The sequence below is a fragment of the Papio anubis genome, chromosome 16, assembly GCF_008728515.1.
Source record: "Papio anubis isolate 15944 chromosome 16, Panubis1.0, whole genome shotgun sequence".
NCBI lineage: Eukaryota > Metazoa > Chordata > Mammalia > Primates > Cercopithecidae > Papio > Papio anubis.
The window spans coordinates 25609868-25621740 of NC_044991.1; the positions used below are offsets into that span (position 1 = coordinate 25609868).

The window sequence follows — 11873 nt, forward strand, 5'->3', positions numbered from 1 at the left end:
GAATCCAGTTGTATATACCTTTTTTCACTTAATATTTCAAACATTGTCTTTCATATAATCTTTTTTTTTTTTTTTTTTTTGAGATAGAGTCTCTCGCTCTGTTACCAACGCTGGAGTGAAGTGGTTCGACCTCAGCTCACTGCAACCTCCGCCTCCCAGGTTCAAGCGATTCTCCCACCTCAGCCTCCTGAGTAGCTGGGACTACAAATGTGTGCCATCACACCCGGCTAATTTTTGTATTTTTAGTAGAGATAGGGTTTTGCCATGTTGGCCAGGGTGGTCTAGAACTCCTGACCTCAGGCGATCCGCCTGTCTTGGCCTCCCAACGTGCTGGGATTATAGGTGTGAGCCACTGTGCCCAGCCAGTCATTTTTTTAAACTACAAACTATATCTCAAGTGACTGTTCCATAACTTACTGAACCATTTCTTATCATTAGCATGTAGGTTATTTTCAGTTTGAAGGTGTGATTGAGAGTCCAAAGAAATTCATCTGTTAGCATAAAGATTCCTAAATTTTCTCAATTCATGCACTGCTAGTGTCTCTGTAAAATTATAACAGCACCTCAGACCAAAAGTTTCATTTAGTAAATAGTTAGGTCCAAACCACTTCATAAATATTTATATCATAGCAACTTAGAAGCTGTTAAAAAAATAACACATGCATTATATCTTTTTTTTTTTTTGAGACGAAATCTCGCTCTGTCGCCCAGGCTGGAGTGCAGTGGCCGGATCTCAGCTCACTGCAAGCTCCGCCTCCCGGGTTTACACCATTCTCCTGCCTCAGCCTCCGGAGTAGCTGGGACTACAGGCGCCCGCCACCTCGCCTGGCTAGTTTTTTGTATATTTTAGTAGAGACGGGGTTTCACCGTGTTAGCCAGGACGGTCTCGATCTCATGGCCTCATGATCCGCCCACCTTGCCCTCCCAAAGTACTGGGATTACAGGCGTGAGTCACCGCGCCCCGGCCCATGGCACTTACTTTCTATTTCAGCAGCTGCTGAAAATCCAACTTTGCAAAGACAGTCATTGATGGGACTCTGGGTACAGTGGCTTATGCCTGTAAGCACTTTGGGAGGCCAAGGTGGGTGGATTACTTGAGGCTAGGAGTTCCAGATCAGCCTGGCCAATGTGGCAAAACCCTGTCTCTAATAAAAATACAAAAATTAGCCCAGCATGGTGGTGCACACCTGTAATCCCAGCTACTCAGGAGGCTGGGATTACAGGAGGCATGAGAATCGCTTGAGGTTGGGAGGCGGAGGTTATAGTGAGCCGAGATCACACCACACTGCACTCTACCCTGGGCAACAGAGTGAGACCTTGTCTCAAAAGAAAAAAAGAAAGTTATTGATGAGAGCGTAGTGAAATTCATGAACTCACTCCAGCTAACAGTTGACGTGGCACTCAACTTAGATGAAGCATTGCCGCGCTTCCCTCAAAATATCCAAATACTCCACAGTGTCCCTGTAAGTTCACTGTGACATGCTGGGGTACGTTGGTACCCAGTTCAGGAACCATGTCTTAGATTTAGTGTTGTTTTGTTTTGTTTTTTCTTTTCTTTCTACTAAATGGTTTATTTATGATAAATGTCTAAGTTTAGGATTATTTGGTTTGGAAGTCTGACCACATTGTATGGCTCTTGATAAAATTATTCTTTTCTTTGCTTTTTTTGTCCCTTTCTCTTCTTCCTTTTCCATCTTTCCTCCCTCTGTTGCTTCCTCCTTTTCATATCTTTCAGCATCTACTGTGTGCCCAGCACTGCTTTCAGTCATTCTGTTTATAGGAAAGGAGTGGAAGGACTTCACCTTTTCATTTTTTTTATTATTATTATTATTATTTTGAGATGGAGTTTCGCTCTTGTTGCCCAGGCTGGAGTGCAATGGTGCAATCTTGGCTCATCACAAGCTCTGCCTCCCAGGTTCAAGCGATTCTTCTGCCTCAGCCTCCTGAGTAGCTGGGATTATAGGCGTGCACCACCACGCCCGACTAATTTGTATCTTTAGTAGACACAGGGTTTCTCCATGTTGGTCAGGCTGGTCTCAAACTCCCGACTTCAGGTGATCTGCCCGCCTCAGCCTCCCAAAATGCTGGGATTACAGGTGTGAGCCACCGCGCCCGACTGACCTCACCTTTTTATAGCACATCCTGTGAACCAGCATTATCCCATTCAATCCCCACAGCAACTTGGTGAGGCGGCTGCTGTTCCAATCCCCATTTTACAGATGAGGAAACTGAGGTCCAGAGTTAGAGGGCTTCTCCAGGGCCTCTGCTTCCTGAGCCAATCTGTGATGGAGATGCCCCCAGAGAAGCCTCCAGGGGCTGGAAGTGTGCCCTAAGACTGGACGCAGAAGGAGGCTCATGAGATTTTTTTCTGCTCTTTCAGAAATGGCTGAGCGACACAACACCAAGCAAGTCCTGAAGCTGGCGCGGGACCTCGTGTACAAGGTGCAGACTCTGATTGAGAACAAGTGAGGGGCACCTCACCCAGGCAGCCTCAGCCAAGCTGCCCCACCTGTTCCTCTGCTTATTTTTCCTCCTGGCTGGACGGTCACCCCAGGAGCGGGGTCCTGGTGTCTGTTCACAAGCATGGAGTTCAGTGCAAAAAGAAACTACCGTGACTTTCACTTCTGGGCAGATGGGGTGGAGGGAGTACCCCTTCAATTTAGCCTTACGTTTTCCTGTTTGACCAAAGATTGCCCAAGTCTGGCGTTCCTCCCTTGCAGGAGGTAGGGGATGTTGGTGGACGAGGAGCCATCGTTGTTTGCTGGTGTCCAGAATGGTCTCCTCTTCTTCTTTCCCTATCCCTCCAAACTGTCTTGTAAGATGAGACCTGGGAAGGGAATTTCTTTTTGGAAATTGGTGTAGAAGAGGTGTGTGGGGCTACCTCTGTGCTCCTCAGCAAGGGGCCTTTGGCGATATTCTGGACATGGCTAGAGATTGACCCTCCACGTCGACATTACTGACATTTGCAGCCAGGTGATTCTTTTTGAGGGGACTGTCTTCTGCATTGTAGGATGCTGAGCAGCGTCCCTGGCCTCACCAGATGCCAGTTGCACCATCCCCCACTCACACCCCAGTTGTGACAACCCCCAAAAATGTCTCTAGACATTGCCAAATGTTCCCTGCAGGGCAAAGTTGCCCCCATTTGAGAACCACTGGCTTGGAGGAGGGACTACAAATGACTTGCTCCCCCATTCTTTTGATGCTAAACGACCCTGGTCCTGAGGCCTCCCCCCACTTAGAAAAGGCACACAGGAGGCCCGGCGCGGTGGCTCACGCCTGTGATCCCAGTGCTTTGGGAGGCCGAGGCAGGCGGATCACAAGGTCAGGAGTTCTGAGACCAGCCTGGCCAACATAGTGAAACCCTGTCTCTTCTAAAAATACAAAAAATTAGCTGGGCGTGGTGGTGGGCGCCTGTAATCCCAGCTACTTGGGAGGCTGAGGCAGGAGAATCGCTTGAACCTGGGAGGTGGAGGTTGCAATGATCTGAGATCACACCACTGCACTCCAGCCCGGGTGACAGTGCGAGACTCTGTCTCAAAAAAAAATAAAAAAAGAAAAGGCACACAGGAGTCCCTCACACATCTCTCTTGGAGTCTGGGATTCCATCTGTTGTATTTTCTCCTTTTTTTCTCCTCTGTGTGATGCCAGAAGATACTCGTTTTCTTCTTTTCAAGAAATGCATCTCCCCACATAGGGAGTGGACCCAAAAAGTGTCTGTAGGCATGAGACGGTCAGAGCTCTTTGGGGTCCTGCTCAGAGCCCCCCCAGGCCGGGCAGAGTCTGTATCCTGCTGCCATCTTGCAAGGGAAAACCGCCTTTCCTTCCAAGTATTGGGTCTTAGAAATGTGTGTGTTTGGTGAAAGCTGCTTAATGGTGGTGGGGTGCAGCTTTTCTCTAAGCGCAGTTACTCACTCAGGACAAAGGAGGAAAGGGAAGGCAGAGGTTGGCCAGGGTAGAGCATGGTGTGTGTTTTCCTTGGGGAACATCAGCTGATGAGCTGGGTCCAGGACCATGCTAGGTCTGGGAACAGTCCCCCCGAGGTCTTCACACAGAGTGTCACCAATCCACAAACAGACCCGAAGTGAGCTAGTGTACTCTGCCTACCTGTCCTTTTGATAGAGCAGTCTTGCCCGCTCTTCTGTTCTGAGAATGCACCCAGAATGGGGGAAACCCAGCAAGCATCAGAGAGAAAGGCTCTTCTCGGGAGACCTGCCACCTCTAGGGTGGTCAAAGAATGGCAGCTGGGATTTTGGAGAGGGGAGAGGATAGGTAAAGCAGCGTATTGAAGCATTGGCGAAGGGGCGTATTAGTCCTCCCATCCTGAGCACACCGGGATTGGGATGCATCCTTGCCTTGTGTGCTTGTGAAGGCTTCTTTTGCTCGGTACAGCAACTTCAACTGCACCTGAACCTCCAACCTCTGCCCAGCCTCTGGTGCAGGGTGGATAGAGGTCTAGTCAACCCTTACTTTCTGAAGAGAGCTCTGTGGGAGACTTGAGGCTACGGTAGCCTTCATGGCTCCCAGCTCCTACCCCACCCCACCAAAGCAGAAACGGGAGACGGCAACGTTCTGGCCGCCATTAGACTTGCGTCTCCCTGCCCTATGTACCCCAGCTTCCAAGACAGGAAGAAATGTGCAAAAGGCCCCTCCGGAGAAAACTGTATTTTGCCATTCAGCTGTTCTTTACACAGGGTGTTATTTTGGTGAGACCCAGGTCCCAGACCTTCTGGTTCCTATTTATTTTTTTAACAGACTAGTCTCGAAGTACAGCACAAAATCTCTTCTCTGCCTTCTCTCGTGATGTTCCAGAGAGCATCTGTGGTTGTGATTTGGAATAAGTCATATTTATTTGGTTTACTGTGCCTATTCAGATCTCTGTATGTTGTGTGTGTTTCTGTGTCCTGGAATTGGATGCGTGGGAGTTGTTCTGTCCACGGAGTGCACTCTTTTTTTCAATGTGGCCCACATATCTTGTAAATGTTTGCTGAAGAGTTGTGTCTATATATAGAGAAAATATATATAAACAGAAATATGTGAATCTGGGTTTTTTTGTCCTTTTTTTTTTTTTACTTTGAAAGAAAGAAATGCTTGCTTCTGAATACTGTGTCTTCCCACTCACACCCCAGTAACCCTATACGGGGTCAGATTTTTGTAATATCTACCTGGCCTTTTCCCCAAAAAGGTGAATCACTTCTGACCTCTTGTATGAGTTGGCTCTTACCACAATTAATGCTGCATTACAAATGACCCAAAACGTAGTGGTTTAAAACAGCCATGTATTTAGCTCATAATTCTGTGGGTCAGCAGTCCAGGCTAGGTTCAGCTGGGAGGTTCTTCTGTTCTTAGACTTCTTCATGTGTCTGTGGTCAGCTAATGTCCAGATAAGCAACTCTGCTTCTGATGGTTGTCTGGCTGTTGACTAGGGCAGTGGGGGAAACTGGGTTCTCCATCTCCTATCCTCCAACAGGCTAGCTTAGGCTTGTTTACATGGCTATGATGGCAGATCCCAGAAGGTAAGCAGAAACATGCGCTGCCTCTTGGTCTCAACTTCTCTGGCATAGTCATTTCTGACACATTCTGTTGGTCAGAGAAAGTCACATGACTAAGCCCAGCTTCAAAGGGTAGGCAAATAGATTGTACTTCCTGATGAGAGTCTTTGGAAAGTGATACTGAAAAGGAACATGGGCCAGGCACAGTGGCTCACCCCTGTAATCCCAGCACTTTGGGAGGCCAACGCAAGAGGATCACTTGAAGCCAAAAGTTCAAGATCAGCCTGGGCAACATAATGAGACTCCATCTCTCCAAAAATAAAAAATTAAAATTAGCTGGATGTGGTAGCATGTGTCTCTGGTCCCAGCTACTCAGGAGGCTGAAGTGGGAGGATCACTTGAGCCCAGAAGATAGAGGCTGCAGTGAGACATGGTCATGCCACTGTGCTTCAGCCTGGGTGACAATGTAAAATCCTGTCTCAAAAAAAGAAAAGGAGCATGGATCCAGGCTGAGAGATAATTGAGGCCATTTTTGCAAAGAGTCTGCCACGTTCCCAAAGGCCCAGTGCACAAGAGGGGTTCCCAGTCAGCCATTTGACCTGAGAGCATAGCTCTAAATTAACACTTCCCTGAATCCCAACTGCTGAGCTAGCTCATTTCTCACCTCCGATGCTCCCAAAGACAACGAGTTCATTCCCCCAACATCGCTGGTTCTCACTCATGGCTGCCGTTCAGAACGATAGTCATCAGGCAGTGAGCACTGTGCACAGATCTCCACCTCCATCAGTCTCTAAACATGACTGAGGAAAACTAGTTTTCAGCTATGGAAGCACAGCCTGATTTAATATAATGAGCAGCATCAAAACCTCAGGGTTTTTTTGTTTGTTTGTTTGTTTGTTTGTTTATTTGTTTTGAGACGGAGTCTCACTCTGTCACCCAGGCTGGAGTGCAGTGGCGTGATCTCCGCTCATTGCAAGCTCCGCCTCCCGGGCTCACGCCATTCTCCTGCCTCAGCCTCCCGAGGAGCTGGGACTACAGGCGCCCGCCACCACGCCCGGCTTATTTTTTGTATTTTTTTAGTAGAGACGGGGTTTCACTGTGTTAGCCAGGATGGTCTCGATCTCCTGACCTCGTGATCCGCCTGCCTCGGCCTCCCAAAGTGCTGGGATTACAGGCGTGAGCCACCGCGCCTGGCCAAAACTTCAGGTTTTGAATAGAAAAAGATTTCCAACTAAGCCAGCAAAGTAGAGGAGGAGTTTGCAGGTGGCATTGGCTGCCTGGGTGTGCCACATCACCACTTCCTTGGAATATTCCCAGCAGAGGCAGGAATGAAACCCACAGCAGCCGGCAGGTGGGGGCTCTTTTAGTTGGAACATATGCTTCCTCCTGGGGGAAACATCTCAGAGCAAATAATGGTCCTGATGTTGCCACTGTCCCTTGAAGCCTCCAGTCTCCTTTCTCTGACTTCAACCTGAACTCTGTCCATGGGCTCTCCTCCTGGAGGGCGCCACTGTCGTTTGCAGCTGCCTGGCATGGCCAGACCTGGGGAGTGCTGGGCACCTGTTGTGTGTGCATAGATGCCTGGTCGTATGCACTATTGGCCTTTGATCATTGGCAATATATTTCACAGGGAAAAAAAATCCTAAGATAGCATTTTTGCTTTTGTAAAGGCTTTTCTAAACACATGCACTTGACCCACGCGCAGTGGCTCACACCTGTAATCCCAGCACTTTAGGAGGCCAAAGTGGGCAGATCACCCAAGGAAGGTCAGGAGTTCAAGACCATCCTGGCTAATATAGTGAAACCCCATCTCTACTAAAACTGCAAAAAAATTAGCTGGGCGTGGCCGCGGGCACCTATAATCGCAGCTGCTCAGGGGGCTGAGGCAGGAGAACCACTTGAACCCGGGAGGCGGAGGTTGCAGTGAGTGGAGATCGCGCCACTGCACTCCAGCCTGGACAACAAGCAAAACTCCATCTAAATAAATAAATAAATAAATAAATAAATAAATGCACTTGAACTTTGCATAGACACGAAAAGATAGGTCTTGGATCATGAGGCACATTTTCACGACTCGGTGGGGCTGAAGAAGTGGTCTTGGTTTCCACGGGCACCTGTAGTTGGCATTGTGGCCCCTGCTCTTCTCCTCTTCATCCCCCTTTCCTCCACCTCTTTCTCTTTTCCTTCCCCTTCAGCATATCTCTCTCCTCCTCCCCCTTCTCTCTCCCCTTCTTTTGCCTCCTCTCCTTATAGCAAAGAGCACTTGGATAGTGTCTGTGCTCACATTTTCTACTTGAATGATGTTGGTCTTATACAGAGCAAGACTGCAGTGTGAAGGCCTTTCTGGATGCTCCAATTTCTTCTTAAACCATCTGCCATTTCCTTTTCTCCTAGAATTTCCTTTTGGCTTACAGGAGAGAACTTGGGGCAGTTGAGAAGCACCTTTCATGCCAAGAATTTGGGAGACCCTCGCCTTCCCATTTCAGAACAGCTGGCAGTCACGTTATGCCATTTTATTTTATATTCCTTCTTCCCCTCTGTCCTTCTCTCCAAGGCCTGAGATCTCAGTAGCCCAGGGGAAGGGAGGTAAGGGTATAATCAGGGACTGTGATGGGACGCAATTGAGATTTCTCTCTTCTCTCTCATTTTTTTTCTTTTCATCAGATGCTCTTAGAATAGAATTTCGCTGTCTTGGCTGGCTGTGGTGGCTCACGCCTGTAATCCCACCACTTTGGGAGACCAAGGCAAGTGGATCACCTGAGGTCGGGAGTTTGAGACCATCCTGGCCAACATGGTGAAACTCTGTCTCTACTAAAAATACAAAAATTAGCTAGGCATGGTGGCGAGCGCCTGTAATCCCAGTTACTTGTGAAGCTGAGTCAGGAGAATCACTTGAACCCAGGAGGTGGAGGTTGCAATGAGCCAACATCTGCACTCCAGCCTGAGCGACAAGAGCGAAACTCCGTCGAAAAAAAAAAAAAAGCCGAGTGCAGTGGCTCACGCCTGTAATCCCAGCACTTTGGGAGGCCAAGGTGGGCGGATCACGAGGTCAGGAGATCCAGACCATCCTGGCTAACATGGTGAAACCCCGTCTCTACTAAAAATACAAAAAATTAGCTGAGCTCAGTGGCGCCCACCTGTAGTCCCAGCTACTCGGGAGGCTGAGGCAGGAGAATCGCTTGGGCGGAGGTTGCAGTGAGCGGAGATCGTGCCACTGCACCCCAGCCTGGTGACAGAGCGAGACTCTGTCTGGAAAAAAACAAAAATGATTTTCTCACCATACCAACTAAAATCATGTCATATAGCTCTGTCCACATATTCAGGGAACAATAATGTAGGATCCCAGATCTGGTACTATGGCCATGTGGCTTTGGGCGAGTGCCTTTACCTCTGTGAACCCAGAAAATCTGAGGCAGGTCTCAGTTAATTTAGAAAGTTTGTTTTGCCAAGGTTGAGGACATGCATGTGACACAGACTCAGGAAATCCTGACAACATGTGCCCAAGGTGGTCGGGACACAGCTTGGTTTTATATATCTTAGGGAGAAATGAGACATCTATCAATATATGTAAGAAGTACATTGCTTCAGTCTGGAAAGGTGGAACAACTTGAAGCAAAGACAGGAAGACTTGAAGTGGGGAAGGAGCTTGCAGGTCACAGATGGGTGAGACACAAACGGTTGCATTCTTTTTAGTTTCTGATTAGTCTTTCCAAAGGTGGCAATCAGATATACATCTATCTCAGTGATCAGAGGGCTAACTTTGAATGGAATGAGAAGCATGTTTGCCCTAAGCAGTTTCCAGCTTGAGTTTTCCTTAGTGATTTGGGGTAGTTTCCTTTCACACCTCTTAGCCTCAGTTTCCACTTCTGCAAAATGGAGATAGTAATGCCTCCTTTGGTTCTGGACTCAGTCTTGGCCCCTCCACCCTCATTTACTGGAACTCTCTGCCCCCAGCATCACTGAGGATGGGGCTGAGAACCCATTTGTCCTCAGTTCCCATCATCTACCTTTCTTAGGTTCTCAAGTGAGACTTTGAAACTTAAGAGAATGCGGCTGTAGGAGGAGAACTCTAGAAAGGGTGAGCCTGGGACCCTCCTGGACTGTGTCTTGGAGAAACCCCAAAATTAGGTATGATGAGGCCATCAGTTCTTGGCAGGAGCAGCATCTACACTGACACTGCAGTCTGCATCTGATTCTGCTGTCAGGAAAGGGCTCCCAGCTCCCCATCTTCTTGGCTTCCAAGTCACTGTGCATATTGAGAGCTTGAGCCCAGGACAGGTATAAACTCTAGAGGAGCACAGTTTGACACTTTTTGAAGTACCAGCTTACCAATCCATTTCTAGGTCAACTCCAGCAGAATTCAAATAACCAACGGGATTGTGGAGACTTTCCATTACATGAGGATGTGGGACAGGGACCCTCCAGTGTCTTCCTGGCTTTCTTTTTTCAGATTTGTAGGCACAGTCATTTCCAGGCTTTGTAGGTGCAGGGCTCCTTGCAAACGATAGATGCCTCTTGTTTTGATGAAGAGAAAATTACAGCACTCTCTCTATTGCCAAATAAAGACAGAGTCTCTTTCTAACTGATTTTGCTTTACCGGCTGGAGAATCATTACCTTTGGCATTGCTGAAACAGTTCAAAGAGAAAATTAAGAAACTTGGGGACCATAGTGGGGTTATTACAGAGAAGAGGCAACATGTTCCAAGCACCAGTAGGTGATGTGCAGACTGAGTTTGAGTTTCTACTTGCTGGCTTCCACTTGCCCCTCCTTATACTGGGATCTGCCCGAGGCTTAAGGAATCTTCCCACATGAGACTGATTTGCATTGAAGTGCTTGAAAAGTGGCACTTTTGAAATGAACCACTTGAAATGAATCACTGTCCTTCAGTCCATTTGAACCCCTTGTGGTATCTTCCTAGATTTTCTATTAATTTTTTTCTATTGTTCTATTCTGTTTTAAAAAGCTGTCAAGTTGTTCTTATGGTTCGTACTGGAAGATAAATAACAAGCTGCGTTCTGTGTGATCTATGTGTCTTCAGAACAGTGGAATCACTCTTGGGGGTTGTTCGTGTATATACTTGGGGGGGGGTGTTTGAAGCCAGAAGAGTTTGATTATGATGAGCTGGATGGATGGGGGAGCAGAGGGAACAAATCCAGGTATTATTTTGCATCTACCACAGAGTCCAACAGACCTGGATTCAAATCCCAGCTCTGCCGCTGATCAGCTGTGTGGCCTTGGGCAAGTAATTTTACCTCTCTGAGCCTCGATTTTCACTTCTGTGAAACTGGGATAAGAAAGACTCCCTTAAAGAGAGAACTGACCATTGAGTGTTTCTGTCTGCTCAGCATCCTTCCCTCCTTCTGGTACCAGCACCCCCTCAACTTTGGGGAACTGTAACAGTGACCTTCTAATGAGACTCCTGACATGGCCCTCCCTGCCCGGGGGTAAGCACATGACCCACTGCAGGCCGATCAGACTCCTTCCCTGGGATTTATATATACCAAGAGAGGAAAGAGAAGTTCACTGTTTCCTCTGGAGCAACTGTGCTAGGGGATGCCAGCCTAGAACTGCCTATGACCTTGTCTCCTGCAGATAGGAGTCAGGTATGGCTGGGTCCAGATGTTCAAATGAAGTTCTTAGAGTTCCACCTCTCTCCATCTCATGCTTCTGTTCTCCTCCATGCTGGCTTCCACAGAGCCCATGCCCAACTCTGAATCAATCATTCTGACCAGGCTTGATTTGCCAGAAGGGCTCATTTATCCATCTTAAAGCCCAAGGTGGCCACAGAGTGACAAGAGTGGCTGCGGGTCTTTTTTTTTTTTTTTTTTTTTTTTTTTGGAGACAGTGGCTCACTCTGTCGCCAGGCTGGAGTACAGCGGCATGATCTCAGCTTACTACAACCTCTGCCTCCAAGGTTCAAGCGATTCTACTGCCTCAGCCTCCCAAGTAGTTGCGACTACAGGTGTACGCCACCATGCCCAGCTAATTTTTTTTTTTTTTTTTTTTTTTTTTTTGAGACGGAGTCTCGCGCTGTGGCCCAGGCTGGAGTGCAGTGGCGCGATCTCGGCTCACTGCAAGCTCCGCCTCCCGGGTTCACGCCATTCTCCTGCCTCAGCCTCCTGAGTAGCTGGGACTACAGGCGCCCGCCGCCTCGCCCGGCTAATTTTTTGCATTTTTAGTAGAGACGGGGTTTCACTGTGGTCTCGATCTCCTGACCTTGTGATCCGCCCGCCTCGGCCTCCCAAAGTGCTGGGATTACAGGCGTGAGCCACCGCGCCCGGCACCCAGCTAATTTTTGTATTTTTAGTAGAGATGGGGTTTCACCGTGTTGGTCAGGATGGTCTCGATCTCCTGACCTCGTGATCCACCAGCCTTGGCCTCCC

At 48.2% G+C, this 11873-nt stretch overlaps 1 protein-coding gene across 4 annotated transcripts in view; it reads left to right on the forward strand.

Moving 5' to 3' along the window:
* Nucleotides 1–5038, forward strand: part of SGSM1 (small G protein signaling modulator 1) — a 118246-nt gene extending 113208 nt beyond the window's left edge. For all 4 annotated transcript variants that reach the window (XM_031656408.1, XM_031656410.1, XM_031656407.1 and 1 more), the window contains one exon: nt 2381–5038. In XM_031656408.1, the coding sequence (XP_031512268.1) occupies nt 2381–2469 (89 nt within the window). In that variant the 3' untranslated portion in view covers nt 2470–5038. The remainder of the gene's footprint in view (nt 1–2380) is intronic.
* Nucleotides 5039–11873: the final 6835 nt, after the last annotated feature.